This window comes from Ranitomeya imitator, chromosome 2 (genome assembly GCF_032444005.1).
Source record: "Ranitomeya imitator isolate aRanImi1 chromosome 2, aRanImi1.pri, whole genome shotgun sequence".
NCBI lineage: Eukaryota > Metazoa > Chordata > Amphibia > Anura > Dendrobatidae > Ranitomeya > Ranitomeya imitator.
Genome location: NC_091283.1, coordinates 603,051,069 through 603,067,398, shown reverse-complemented (window position 1 = coordinate 603,067,398; position 16,330 = coordinate 603,051,069). Strand labels below are relative to the sequence as shown.

At 42.1% G+C, this 16,330-nt stretch overlaps 1 protein-coding gene across 1 annotated transcript in view; it reads left to right on the top strand.

Annotated features, from left to right (window-relative positions):
- ENGASE (endo-beta-N-acetylglucosaminidase) overlaps window positions 1-9,770 on the top strand; it is a 139,071-nt gene extending 129,301 nt beyond the window's left edge. The window contains exon 14 of the mRNA XM_069752408.1: window positions 9,250-9,770. Within this exon, the coding sequence (XP_069608509.1) occupies window positions 9,250-9,645 (396 nt within the window). The 3' untranslated portion in view covers window positions 9,646-9,770. The remainder of the gene's footprint in view (window positions 1-9,249) is intronic.
- The last annotated feature ends 6,560 nt before the right edge of the window (window positions 9,771-16,330 follow it).

Sequence of the window (16,330 nt, the reverse complement as noted above, 5' to 3'; positions counted from 1 at the left end):
CAAACCAGCAAAGCTAATAGAACTCGGGTTGCCACCGTGTGCATCTTGCACATGCTTAACTAGTCGTACTCGCCCCTTCCCTGTCAAAATGGAATTGTAGTGCTCACGAAACCTCACCATTAGGGGCCTGATAGTTTTACCTATATAAAAACGATTACATGGACAGTAAATCACATAGACTAAATATTTACTTTTACAAGTAACAAAGTCTCTCACGGTGTGCCAAAGAGTACCCACTTTAAGAGGATTATCAGTTTTATGTAAATGGCACATACTACAATTACCGCACTTGAAATTACCTTGCGGCAAAGAATTCTTAATCCAATCATTATTGACTGCGGTAAGGCGATTTTTTATTACTAAGTCCCCTATATTAACCGGACGTCTATAAGCAAAACGAGGGCTAAAATTAGTTAGACTACGAAAATCAGAATCATTTGTTAGCACATGCCAGTTTTTACGTATGGCCGCGTGAATTTCATTGTCAAGCATACTATGTTTAAATACAAACGAAAAAATCCCGCTATTATCACTGTTAGCCGGCCTGCTTTGCTTCTTTTTATTCCTACCCCTTTTCAAAAGATCCATCTGGGATAAACTAGCCGCCCGTAGTTCTGCCTGCTTTAATATGTGGTTAGGGTAACCCCTATTTTTAAACCGCAATTTCAACTCCTGTATTTGATTTTGGTAACTTTCCTCGCAGTTATTGATTTTCCTCAACCTTACCATTTGACCATATGGGATACCATTCTTCGTATGGTTGGGATGGGCACTATGGTAATGTAAGACATTATTGGTTGCGGTTGTTTTCCTATGAACACTCGTTTTTAATGCCCCCTCCTTGATCTCTATTCTCACATCAAGAAAGTCTAATTCATTATTTCCGAAAACTGACGTAAATTTCATGTTTTCATTATTATTTTCGTTCAGAAACACCACAAAGTCATTAAATGTCTGTTCTCCTCCATCCCACACAATAAAGACATCATCGGCAAAACGCAGATATAATCGTATATGTTTCAAATAGGGGTTTAGGGGCCCGGTGACGTGTTTCTCCTCGAACGCTGCTAAAAACAGGTTCGCGAAAACGCACGCCACCGGGGTACCCATCGCGGTACCAACCCTTTGGCTGTACCACTTGTCCATGAACTTAAAGGTATTATTGGATAAAACAAAATCCAACCCCTCCAAAATGAAAGACACAAAGTCCCGATCTTTGTCTGTGTTCGCCAAAATCCGCTGAATTGCTTCCAACCCCTTTTGCTGTGGGATTCTAGTATATAAGTTGACGATGTCAATTGAAGCTAAGGAGAAAGTAGGTTGCCAGATGAAGTCATTGAGGGCCAACAAAAAATCCCCTGAATCTTTAACAAAAGATGGTATTTTTAAGAGTAAGGGTTTTAATAACCAATCCAAAAATTGAGAAAGCGGTTCTGTCACTGAGTTTTTTCCGGAAACAATGGGGCGTCCCGGAGGTCTCTCCGCGTTTTTGTGCACTTTCGGGATGCTATACCAATTTGGATATTGAGGGAATTCTGGTATTAGTTTTTCCGCTCGTTTTTGTGTTATCGTCCCTTTCTCTACATACTTCCGCAGAAGAGTCCTCAATTTAGCCTTAATGCTATTTGTGGGATTTTTGTCCAAGATTGAATAAGTATTGATGTCATTTAATTGGGATAGCGCCTCTTCTATGTAATACGATTTTTCTAAAATTACTATATTGCCGCCTTTGTCGGCTTTTCTAACGATGACGTCATCCCATTTTTGTATTTCCCCTAACGCTCTCTTCTCCTGCACTGATAAATTTTTTGGCGGTTGTCTATATAAAATCGCCTCTATGTCCTTAATGACTAAATCTTGGAAGAGGTCTATGTTATTCCCAGGAGAAATTGGGGGCATCCAGCAAGATTGAACCCCTCCCACAAACGGATCCACAGGAGCGGGGTCACCGTACACCTGCCCATCTTCAGATGCTTCTTCAAGATTATAACTCAAACCAGCCAATAAAGTAGTCATTTCTATATCTCTTTGATCTATGTTAGGGTACGCCATAAAACCCAGAGGTCCCACTGTGGCCGGTATATCTGTGGTGACTGGTGATAATGTCTTTTCCTTATTTTTACAAAAGTGTTTAAACAGATGCAACTTTCTCACACTCTTGAAAAGATCGATTTTAAATTCACTTAAATCGAATTCTTCCGGCAAACAAAAATTAACCCCCCGTGATAGAACTTTAATTTGGTCCCCTGTGAGTATTTTATTAGATAAATTAATGATTTGAAGGGAATCATCTGTATGGCCCCCCGTATCTAATGTAGTTATTGCCTCCAAGACACATGTTTGCGTTTTTTCCACACACTTTTTTCTCCTGCCTCGCCGGATCTTTTTCCCCCTAAAGGGGTTTGGGATGTGGAGGATGATGAAGCTGGGGATGAACCATTAGAATTTAAGGCCACATCTTCACCAACCTCTTCGGTTGCACTTGAATCGGAATCTGTGATCCACCCATCGCGGGAGATTTTTTGCTTTTTTCCGAACTTCCTAGACCGTTTTTTAGCAAAAGACCTATTGGAACTGCCGGCCCCTTTATTCCACGTGAAGTTCTGGCCCGACTCAAAGTCCCGTTTATCTCTCAAAAATTTCTCTTTTTTCTTTTCTTTGGTGTCCATCTGAACCAGAACTAGTTTTTTCTCCAATTTTTTCTCAAACGATTTAAAGTTGTCTTCACTGATACGAGAGGATAACTCCTGCTTGGATTTGTCCAACTGCTCACATATTAATGCATAATCCTTTTCATTCTGGGCAGTAACCAATTGTAGTAAATTCTGGGAACATTGCAGATGTATCTGTTCCCAAGCCTTTTGAAAACCGGAATCTTCTTTAAATTGTGAGATTTCTTTGAAGACCCTCAGGCCTCTTGGGACTCTGTTACACTCTATATAAGATTTCAACGACTTTATCGTCCAGTACAGGCGGATTTCTTTTTCTGCCAAAATCTGGATTTTAGATTCCAGTGACTTAGTGCTAATTAATTCCAATTCATCTTTGTGATTACAATCCGTGAAGAACTCCCCCGCCCTCTCTCTGCCGGCCATTAAGCCATTTACAGCTTCACCGTCATTAGCCATACCTTCCATTTCATCTGTCTGCATGAATAAGCACAGCCTGCTCGCAAATCACTCTTCGTGCACAGATCCACAAGTACGTATAAATGCACAGGCACAAAAGGAAAAATAGAGCTGATCGGCACTGAAGGGAATATATGTGAGACAGCACAGCTGCGAAGGGAGAAATCCCAGCGGTAGGCTAGACGGACTTCAGCTTATACTGAAAGTGGGGAGGTGCTTGCTCCAAACCAAAGTGTAATACAGCGAAACAAAGAAATAGAGAAAGCAGCACTCACCCCAGTTCTTCAGATGCAAAAAACTCCTTTAATAGGCATGGCACGCAGTTCCAAACTTGGTTTACAACGGGCTACGGCATGAGAGGAGGGCGGTGCGGGAGGGTGCAGTGACAAGACAGACGACGGCCGTTTCGCGCAAAGGCGCTTCTACGGGTCCATGTGAGTTGTGCCGGTGATGTCAGTTCCTTTTATAGGAGTGGACCTCACCCAAGTGTTACATATAAACATAATTAATTAAAACATACTGAATTAAAAACAACAACATCACTTGTTCTTCTACCACTATAATTCAACACGGATTAGATAAATACTGCCATGTCTAATTTATCATTTAGACCCCAAGGACCTTGTGCATTCGTTTTTAAGATCCATCTGGCTTCGCACTGCAATAACAACTTGTGGTGATTACCACCCTGCTGGGGAGTTTTAACTATCTCCAAACCAGCAAAGCTAATAGAACTCGGGTTGCCACCGTGTGCATCTTGCACATGCTTAACTAGTCGTACTCGCCCCTTCCCTGTCAAAATGGAATTGTAGTGCTCACGAAACCTCACCATTAGGGGCCTGATAGTTTTACCTATATAAAAACGATTACATGGACAGTAAATCACATAGACTAAATATTTACTTTTACAAGTAACAAAGTCTCTCACGGTGTGCCAAAGAGTACCCACTTTAAGAGGATTATCAGTTTTATGTAAATGGCACATACTACAATTACCGCACTTGAAATTACCTTGCGGCAAAGAATTCTTAATCCAATCATTATTGACTGCGGTAAGGCGATTTTTTATTACTAAGTCCCCTATATTAACCGGACGTCTATAAGCAAAACGAGGGCTAAAATTAGTTAGACTACGAAAATCAGAATCATTTGTTAGCACATGCCAGTTTTTACGTATGGCCGCGTGAATTTCATTGTCAAGCATACTATGTTTAAATACAAACGAAAAAATCCCGCTATTATCACTGTTAGCCGGCCTGCTTTGCTTCTTTTTATTCCTACCCCTTTTCAAAAGATCCATCTGGGATAAACTAGCCGCCCGTAGTTCTGCCTGCTTTAATATGTGGTTAGGGTAACCCCTATTTTTAAACCGCAATTTCAACTCCTGTATTTGATTTTGGTAACTTTCCTCGCAGTTATTGATTTTCCTCAACCTTACCATTTGACTATATGGGATACCATTCTTCGTATGGTTGGGATGGGCACTATGGTAATGTAAGACATTATTGGTTGCGGTTGTTTTCCTATGAACACTCGTTTTTAATGCCCCCTCCTTGATCTCTATTCTCACATCAAGAAAGTCTAATTCATTATTTCCGAAAACTGACGTAAATTTCATGTTTTCATTATTATTTTCGTTCAGAAACACCACAAAGTCATTAAATGTCTGTTCTCCTCCATCCCACACAATAAAGACATCATCGGCAAAACGCAGATATAATCGTATATGTTTCAAATAGGGGTTTAGGGGCCCGGTGACGTGTTTCTCCTCGAACGCTGCTAAAAACAGGTTCGCGAAAACGCACGCCACCGGGGTACCCATCGCGGTACCAACCCTTTGGCTGTACCACTTGTCCATGAACTTAAAGGTATTATTGGATAAAACAAAATCCAACCCCTCCAAAATGAAAGACACAAAGTCCCGATCTTTGTCTGTGTTCGCCAAAATCCGCTGAATTGCTTCCAACCCCTTAACATAGATCAAAGAGATATAGAAATGACTACTTTATTGGCTGGTTTGAGTTATAATCTTGAAGAAGCATCTGAAGATGGGCAGGTGTACGGTGACCCCGCTCCTGTGGATCCGTTTGTGGGAGGGGTTCAATCTTGCTGGATGCCCCCAATTTCTCCTGGGAATAACATAGACCTCTTCCAAGATTTAGTCATTAAGGACATAGAGGCGATTTTATATAGACAACCGCCAAAAAATTTATCAGTGCAGGAGAAGAGAGCGTTAGGGGAAATACAAAAATGGGATGACGTCATCGTTAGAAAAGCCGACAAAGGCGGCAATATAGTAATTTTAGAAAAATCGTATTACATAGAAGAGGCGCTATCCCAATTAAATGACATCAATACTTATTCAATCTTGGACAAAAATCCCACAAATAGCATTAAGGCTAAATTGAGGACTCTTCTGCGGAAGTATGTAGAGAAAGGGACGATAACACAAAAACGAGCGGAAAAACTAATACCAGAATTCCCTCAATATCCAAATTGGTATAGCATCCCGAAAGTGCACAAAAACGCGGAGAGACCTCCGGGACGCCCCATTGTTTCCGGAAAAAACTCAGTGACAGAACCGCTTTCTCAATTTTTGGATTGGTTATTAAAACCCTTACTCTTAAAAATACCATCTTTTGTTAAAGATTCAGGGGATTTTTTGTTGGCCCTCAATGACTTCATCTGGCAACCTACTTTCTCCTTAGCTTCAATTGACATCGTCAACTTATATACTAGAATCCCACAGCAAAAGGGGTTGGAAGCAATTCAGCGGATTTTGGCGAACACAGACAAAGATCGGGACTTTGTGTCTTTCATTTTGGAGGGGTTGGATTTTGTTTTATCCAATAATACCTTTAAGTTCATGGACAAGTGGTACAGCCAAAGGGTTGGTACCGCGATGGGTACCCCGGTGGCGTGCGTTTTCGCGAACCTGTTTTTAGCAGCGTTCGAGGAGAAACACGTCACCGGGCCCCTAAACCCCTATTTGAAACATATACGATTATATCTGCGTTTTGCCGATGATGTCTTTATTGTGTGGGATGGAGGAGAACAGACATTTAATGACTTTGTGGTGTTTCTGAACGAAAATAATAATGAAAACATGAAATTTACGTCAGTTTTCGGAAATAATGAATTAGACTTTCTTGATGTGAGAATAGAGATCAAGGAGGGGGCATTAAAAACGAGTGTTCATAGGAAAACAACCGCAACCAATAATGTCTTACATTACCATAGTGCCCATCCCAACCATACGAAGAATGGTATCCCATATGGTCAAATGGTAAGGTTGAGGAAAATCAATAACTGCGAGGAAAGTTACCAAAATCAAATACAGGAGTTGAAATTGCGGTTTAAAAATAGGGGTTACCCTAACCACATATTAAAGCAGGCAGAACTACGGGCGGCTAGTTTATCCCAGATGGATCTTTTGAAAAGGGGTAGGAATAAAAAGAAGCAAAGCAGGCCGGCTAACAGTGATAATAGCGGGATTTTTTCGTTTGTATTTAAACATAGTATGCTTGACAATGAAATTCACGCGGCCATACGTAAAAACTGGCATGTGCTAACAAATGATTCTGATTTTCGTAGTCTAACTAATTTTAGCCCTCGTTTTGCTTATAGACGTCCGGTTAATATAGGGGACTTAGTAATAAAAAATCGCCTTACCGCAGTCAATAATGATTGGATTAAGAATTCTTTGCCGCAAGGTAATTTCAAGTGCGGTAATTGTAGTATGTGCCATTTACATAAAACTGATAATCCTCTTAAAGTGGGTACTCTTTGGCACACCGTGAGAGACTTTGTTACTTGTAAAAGTAAATATTTAGTCTATGTGATTTACTGTCCATGTAATCGTTTTTATATAGGTAAAACTATCAGGCCCCTAATGGTGAGGTTTCGTGAGCACTACAATTCCATTTTGACAGGGAAGGGGCGAGTACGACTAGTTAAGCATGTGCAAGATGCACACGGTGGCAACCCGAGTTCTATTAGCTTTGCTGGTTTGGAGATAGTTAAAACTCCCCAGCAGGGTGGTAATCACCACAAGTTGTTATTGCAGTGCGAAGCCAGATGGATCTTAAAAACGAATGCACAAGGTCCTTGGGGTCTAAATGATAAATTAGACATGGCAGTATTTATCTAATCCGTGTTGAATTATAGTGGTAGAAGAACAAGTGATGTTGTTGTTTTTAATTCAGTATGTTTTAATTAATTATGTTTATATGTAACACTTGGGTGAGGTCCACTCCTATAAAAGGAACTGACATCACCGGCACAACTCACATGGACCCGTAGAAGCGCCTTTGCGCGAAACGGCCGTCGTCTGTCTTGTCACTGCACCCTCCCGCACCGCCCTCCTCTCATGCCGTAGCCCGTTGTAAACCAAGTTTGGAACTGCGTGCCATGCCTATTAAAGGAGTTTTTTGCATCTGAAGAACTGGGGTGAGTGCTGCTTTCTCTATTTCTTTGTTTCGCTGTATTACACTTTGGTTTGGAGCAAGCACCTCCCCACTTTCAGTATAAGCTGAAGTCCGTCTAGCCTACCGCTGGGATTTCTCCCTTCGCAGCTGTGCTGTCTCACATATATTCCCTTCAGTGCCGATCAGCTCTATTTTTCCTTTTATGACAGTAATGAACATGCGGCTCCACCCCTATGGGAGTGGAGTGGGTCCATATTCATTACTGTAATGAGCGGAACCATGTGACCACTCACTACAAGAAGAAGCTGCCGGGGATCCAGGGACCGCGCCAGGAGCAGGTGAGTATGATTACACAGCTGCTGCTCCCCCTCCCCTGCCGACTCCTGGGTATGACTCGAGAATAAGCCGAGAGGGGCAATTTCAGCCTAAACAAATGGGCTGAAATTCTTGGCTTATACTTGAGTATATACGGTATGTCAAACTTTGGCCTGCAGGGAGAGTATATTGGCCCGTGACAGTGTGGTGCTCTGCCCAGAATCACACTTTCAACTGTACCTGCGTACTCTATGGATGACTGTGAGGCCTATTATACTGTATGGAGGACTATGTGGGATCCATTATAATGTGTTAAGGTCTGTGTGGGGATTACAGTTGGGGAATTATGCTGTGATTGGGTCACCATACCGTGCGCTTTGAGGGTACTGTGGAGGAATTCACTGTGGGGGTGGCCTACTGTGTTTACGGGCACTTTTGATGGCAACATACTTTATTATCTGTATTATTCGAGGTTTTTGTTTTTATCCTTTGTAATTCCAAAGGTAAATTAGACTATTGAGCCATATGCTTTTTACTGCTCTTACATAATATATGCAAGTATATATGCACTGTGACAAAGTGACAGGTGGCGTAATGGAGTATAGATATGTGTCACTGCACATGATCGCTTTCGTGATGTGAAACGAGTGTAGTTTCCTCCAGCACACTACGTGTTGTCAGGGTAAAATTAAAGTTGAATTATGGGCTGGTTTTTATGTGGACATTCGTAGTGTGGGTGGTAGAATGTCCAACGTATCTCCACCTACAGAGCCGGTCACTGCTGTGTGCTAACAGGACCTCTGGTGATGTCACAATCATGTGATCAGTCACATGGCCGGCTTTCAGTGTTCAGGGTGGGCCTGGAGAGGAAACACTTCAGGAAAGTATTCTTTGACTTGTAAATCTGAGCCGTGCGTGTTCTGCCAGCCGTGAGAGGAATGAACCCCGCTCTTGGAAGGACTGTGTTTATTTTCTCTGTCACCATTTTATTTTGTTTTCCTATTTTGCCCAGAGGGCTGTATTTGCTTTACTACACCTTGGTTTATGCTGCCTACAATAAACCAAAGGAAATTCTTAGTCGCAGTGTACCCATATCTACCTCTGTGTGTAGCCGAGTGAGCCGATCTACCACAGCACCCTTTAAGTTTGTTTCCCTATGAAAAGGTTAATGGTTATATTTGAAAGAACTTCCGCATTTGTAGACATTTTTTTAATAACTATCAATGTTGGCCCACGACTTTATCCCAGCTTTAAATTTTGGTCCCCTGTGTATATAAGTTTGACATCCCTACTCTATGGGTATGCTAGAGATAATAATGTAGTACTGTAGTGTTATAATGTAATACAAGACATTAACTGTTCTCTTTATTCTGTTGTAGGTTTTAGATGTTTCTCTACCTCCACAACGTCCTTTGCAGCCTTCTGACCTCACCTTGACTCATGTACATTGGCGAAGGGACCAGCAAAGCAATCAGCTGTTTGTTAGCTTAACCCTTCATTGGAGCCATGCTATGGATAACTTTCGCCACTTCCGCATATACTGTCGTGGTGTTACCTGTCATCTAGCTCCAGACTCGCAGCCTCATCTTCTCGGGTTGGCACATGCTTGTATTTACCGTGTGGTTGATCTAGCTGTTCCAAATCCATGCCCACCAGCTCCTGGCAGGCTCGAGTTTACAGTCCAGCCTGTCAACAAGGATACTGTGGAAGTCTCGCCTCCAGTATGGGGGCATCTGGCCTTGGAGTTTGTGGAACAGACACACACTGAAGTGTAACAAATCATGCACATTTTTTAACACGTAAACAAATAAACTGTGGTGGTGATTTTTTTTTTATGACCTGTACTAGTATATTTAACTATACAAGAGAAGAAATTAAAGTCATTACTTATCTTACATATTAGTACTACTACAAATGTAAATATCCATCATTGTATGCATACTTGTCAAGTTTAGCGGTTTCTCAGATCAAGTTACATAGCAGTTATTCATATTGTAACGCTAACCATTTATACCAGGTGTCATTAGATAAGCCGTTAGCCTTGTGCTTACTGTTTTTATGCAATGTAGAATATGACTTTTTATAGTTTAATCTACTCTGACGGGCCCCACACAATATAAATTATTGTCATCTGAACCCTCCGATTTCTGCACAAAATCAAACGTGTATGCGGACCACCCAACTCTACACTGAGAGATAAGACCCTTCTGGTGATGTCTGGCAGTTTCTTTTTCTTCCTGTTGAAAACACATGCACACTCAGCTGATGATCAAATCAGATTGCTACCTACTATCTAAGTATATATGCACCTTTTTAAAGGCGTTTTCAAATCTAGCACATTTAAGCAATATCTACTATATATGTAATAAATGTTTGATAGATGCATATCCCACTGGTGCGTGATCACCTTTTTCAGGAATAGATAGGACAATAGTAGCATCTGTCATACATTTATAGCTTATCTCGTAGATACGCCATAACTGTGTGAGTTGGGAATATGCCTTTATCTGTACAAAAAAATAACAGGGGTCATGAACCGGACATGTGAAAAAATGATGTTAATTGCATTCGGAAGCTGTGACAGCAGGCTTCGAAGTGCATTAGTACAGATTCGTCTGTCTGTCAGTGCCGGCATGTGGCTTCAGTCACCACTCACTATGTGCCGAGTAGTGACTGAAGCCTCACCAGCTGCACCTAAGTGAAAGTTGGAGGATTAAAGTTAATTTCCTCCCGGCAGCTAATCTCTAAACACCGCTGTCGCATGGCTTCTGAATGCTATTAAAGGGATCCTGATCGACATTTGTATATTTGTTGTTAAATAACCTGCCCTCACAGACCTCACCCACCTTTTGAACCCTTTTCAGCTTTTCTATATCTAAAATGACTGCCATTATTTCACTCGTGGTCTCTTGAGGGACTTATAAAGGCAATATCATAGATCGATCGCAGGTTAACACTCGTTCCCATGTTGCCTTCTTATCATGGTCTGTGTTTGGTTGTGAATTGTAGACCAGCAATATTTAAAACAGGGCTAATATATATATATATATATATATATATATATATATATATATATATATATATATATATATATATATATATATATATATATATATATATACATATATACATATATACAGTGGGGCAAAAAAGTATTTAGTCAGTCAGCAATAGTGCAAGTTCCACCACTTAAAAAGATGAGAGGCGTCTGTAATTTACATCATAGGTAGACCTCAACTATGGGAGACAAACTGAGAAAAAAAAATCCAGAAAATCACATTGTCTGTTTTTTTAACAAATTATTTGTATATTATGGTGGAAAATAAGTATTTGGTCAGAAACAAACAATCAAGATTTCTGGCTCTCACAGACCTGTAACTTCTTCTTTAAGAGTCTCCTCTTTCCTCCACTCATTACCTGTAGTAATGGCACCTGTTTAAACTTATCAGTATAAAAAGACACCTGTGCACACCCTCAAACAGTCTGACTCCAAACTCCACTATGGTGAAGACCAAAGAGCTGTCAAAGGACACCAGAAACAAAATTGTAGCCCTGCACCAGGCTGGGAAGACTGAATCTGCAATAGCCAACCAGCTTGGAGTGAAGAAATCAACAGTGGGAGCAATAATTAGAAAATGGAAGACATACAAGACCACTGATAATCTCCCTCGATCTGGGGCTCCACACAAAATCCCACCCCGTGGGGTCAGAATGATCACAAGAACGGTGAGCAAAAATCCCAGAACAACGCGGGGGGACCTAGTGAATGAACTGCAGAGAGCTGGGACCAATGTAACAAGGCCTACCATAAGTAACACACTACGCCACCACGGACTCATATCCTGCAGTGCCAGACGTGTCCCACTGCTTAAGCCAGTACATGTCCGGGCCCATCTGAAGTTTGCTAGAGAGCATTTGGATGATCCAGAGGAGTTTTGGGAGAATGTCCTATGGTCTGATGAAATCAAACTGGAACTGTTTGGTAGAAACACAACTTGTCATGTTTGGAGGAAAAAGAATACTGAGTTGCATCCATCAAACACCATACCTACTGTAAAGCATGGTGGTGGAAACCTCATTCTTTGGGGCTGTTTCTCTGCAAAGGGGCCAGGACGACTGATCCGGGTACATGAAAGAATGAATGGGGCCATGTATCGTGAGATTTTGAGTGCAAACCTCCTTCCATCAGCAAGGGCATTGAAGATGAAACGTGGCTGGGTCTTTCAACATGACAATAATCCAAAGCACACTGCCAGGGCAACGAAGGAGTGGCTTCGTAAGAAGCATTTCAAGGTCCTGGAGTGGCCTAGCCAGTCTCCAGATCTCAACCCTATAGAAAACCTTTGGAGGGAGTTGAAAGTCCATGTTGCCAAGCGAAAAGCCAAAAACATCACTGCTCTAGAGGAGATCTGCATGGAGGAATGGGCCAACATACCAACAACAGTGTGTGGCAAACTTGTGAAGACTTACAGAAAACGTTTGACCTCTGTCATTGCCAACAAAGGATATATTACAAAGTATTGAGATGAAATTTTGTTTCTGACCAAATACTTATTTTCCATCATAATATGCAAATAAAATGTTAAAAAAACAGACAATGTGATTTTCTGGATTTTTTTTTCTCAGTTTGTCTCCCATAGTTGAGGTCTACCTATGATGTAAATTACAGACGCCTCTCATCTTTTTAAGTGGTGGAACTTGCACTATTGCTGACTGACTAAATACTTTTTTGCCCCACTGTGTATATATATATATATATATATATATATATATATATATATATATATATATATATATATATATATATATATATATATATATATATATATATATATATATATATATATATATATATATATAATATATATATATATATATATATATATATATATATATATTCTCTTAAAAATCAGGTTACAAGGTATAACATGCACCTCATGTAATCGGACTGGTTAGATATATCAGTAAAAATTGTCTAATAGCAGATAAGAGCAAACCAACAAATAAAGATATAATGCCCACAATTTGATCTAAACTGTCTATTCCCGAGGATAACTGTATAGTGATTATAAAAAAAATATATATACACATATAACATATAATTACAAGTAGAAAATGCTACAACCAACCACCTAGGGTCAAATGTCACCACATGTACTGGGGCTGCACAATGGATGTGCGTCCCCCCCGAAGTGTGTTTTGACAGAGCCTTAGTCAGGGGGTGGAACATAGAAGAAAGGAGGAGGTATAAAAGCAGAACATTATCCTATCAAATCGCGTTGCGAACCAGAAGTGACGCATTCGTCACCATGGCAGCCGGAATGCCAGTCTGCGTCGACGTTATGTGCTGAGCACCTGTCGTCTCTTCGCACATGACGCCAACTGGCTTTGTAGCTGCAATGGTGATGCACGTGTCACTTCTGGGTCGCAATTTGATTGGATAATCTGCTTCTATGCCTCCTCCTTAATTCTGTGTGCTTGTCCCTGGTGAAGGCCCTGCCAAAACATGCAATGGGGTGGATGCATGTCCGTTCTGCAGCCCCGTTACATGTGGTGACGCTTGACCCCAGGTGGCTGGTTGTAGTATTTTCTACTTGTAATTCTATATATGCTTTATTTTCACTATACTTTTATCCTGGGGAATAGACCGATTAGTTTCAGTATGGCAAACTGAGGCTGTGCCATTATGCACTGACATTTGTATAACCAACATTGGGATATTTGATATGTACCAATATGTGATGTGTACCCATTTTTATTGTGTGTATGTGTTTACCTCTCCTCTCCCCTATGCCTGATCTTCTAATAAACTTTTCTGTTTTGATTTTCATTTATGGACATTATATTGTTTATTTTCTTTGTTTGCTCTTATCCTATATTTGTTAGCAGTTTGTTTCTAGCAGGCACTTGGTAGTCGAATAGTCCGTTCTACAGTCAAAAGCTGTGTTTTTGCCAATTGCTTCCTGATTGTCAATGAACATATGTATTTATTTAATTTTTTTTTTTATTAATCATTCGTGAACATAAGTTTTAATCATCTGTCAGGATGTAATCATGAAGCACAAAACTTGGTCACAATATTTCATGTTTATATGAACTTTTTCTGGCGTAGTTTCAACAATTGTGTGAATCTGTTTTACAGATCATTAGATACAGATGCTTCTCACTAAATTAGAATATCATCAAAAAGTTACCGTATATACTCGAGTATAAGCTGACCAGAGTATAAGTCGAGGCACCTAATTTTGCCATGGAAAACTGGGTAAGCTTATTGACTCGAGTATAAGCTGGGTATGCATTGTCCCGTCATCCCTGCACTGCTGTGTGTGGCTCCCCCGGTATCCTAGTTGTATGCATGGCTCGGCGTCCTCCCCTTGTATGCATGGCTTGGCGTCATCTCCTGTCCTCCCCCTTGTATGCATGGCTCGGCGACCTCCCCCGTCCTTCCCCTTGTATGCATGGCTCGGCATTCTCCCCCATCCTCCCCCTTGAATGCATGGCTTGGCATCCTCCCACTTGTATGCATGGCTCGGTGTCCTCCCCCTTGTATGCATGGCTTGGCGTCATCTCCCGTCCTTCCCCTTGTATGCATGGCTCGGCATTCTCCCCCATCCTCCCCCTTGAATGCATGGCTCGGCATCCTCCCACTTGTATGCATGGCTCGGTATCCTCCCCCGTCATACTCACCCTCCTCGCGCAGTCGCTGCACGTCCCTGCATCTCCGTTGTCCCGGCGCGGCAGCTCTTCCTGTGCTGAGCAGTCACGTGGTACCGCTCATTAAGGTAATGAATATGCGCTCCACGCCTATGGGAGTGGAGATGCATGCACATTCATTACCTTAATGAGCAGTACCACGTGACCGCTGAGCACAGGAAGAGCTGCCGCATTGGGACAACAAAAATGCAGGGACGTGCAGCAACTGCACGAGGAGGATGAGTATGATGTCAAAGCCGCCGGCAGCTCCGCCGCTGGCTTTCTGGACAATGACTCGTGTATAAGCTGAGGGGGACAGTTTCAGCACAAAAAATGCGCTAAAAATCTCAGCTTATACACAAGTATATACGGTAATTTATTTCAGTTCTTCAATACAAAAAGTGACATATATATATATATAATCTCATTACAAACAGTGACTTATTTCAAGTGTTTATTTCTGTTAATGTTTATGGTTTACAGCCAATGAAAACCCAAAAGTCATTATCTCAGTAAGTTAGAATACCGTATATACTCGAGTATAAGCCTAGATTTTCAGCCCAAATTTTTGGGCTGAAAGTGCCCCTCTCGGCTTATACTCGAGTCACGGTAGCGGTGGGGTCGGCAGGTGAGGGGGTGAGGGCGCTGAGGTATACTAACCTAGTCCCAGCGATCCTCGCGCTGTCCCTGCCTTCCTCCCCGTCTTCTGTGCTGCAGCTTCTTCCCCTCTTCAGCGGTCACGTGGGACCGCTCATTACAGAAATGAGTAGGCGGCTCCACCTCCCATAGGGGTGGAGCCGCCTATTCATTTCTCTAATCAGCGGTGCCGGTGACCGCTGACAGGAAGAGGCTGCAGCACAGAAGACGGGGAGGAAGGCAGGGACAGCGCGAGGATCGCTGGGACTAGGTGAGTATGTTATATTTACCTGTCCACGTTCCAGCCGCCGGGCGCTGCTCCATCTTCCCGGCGCCTCCATCTTCCCGGCGTCTGCGCTCTGACTGTTCAGGCAGAGGGCGCGATGACGCGTATAGTGTGCGCGGCGCCTTCTGCCTGATCAGTCAGAGCAGAGACGCTGGGAAGATGGAGGCGCCGGGACCGGACGCTGGGAGCTGCAATCAAGAGAGGTGAGTATGTGTTTTTTTTTTTTTTTTATTGCAGCAGCGGCCATGGCACAGATATATGTGCAGCATCTATGGGGCAGTATGAACGGCACACAGCACTATATGGGGCATCTGTGCAGCATCTATGGGGCAGTATGAACGGCACACAGCACTATATGGGGCATCTGTGCAGCATCTATGGGGCAGTATGAACGGCACACAGCACTATATGGGGCATCTGTGCAGCATCTATGGGGCAGTATGAACGGCACACAGCACTATATGGGGCATCTGTGCAGCATCTATGGGGCAGTATGAACGGCACACAGCACTATATGGGGCATCTGTGCAGCATCTATGGGGCAGTATGAACGGCACACAGCACTATATGGGGCATCTATGGGGCAATATGAATGGTGCAGAGCACTATATGGCACAGCTATGGGGAAATAATGATCTATTTTTATTTTTGAAATTCACCGGTAAATGCTGCATTTCCACCCTAGGCTTATACTCGAGTCAATAAGTTTTCCCAGTTTTTTGTGGCAAAATTAGGAGGGTCGGCTTATACTCGGGTCGGCTTATACTCGAGTATATACGGTAATTAATAAAAAAAAAAACACCTGCAAAGGCTTCCTACGCCTTTATAAAGGTCCCTTAGTCTGT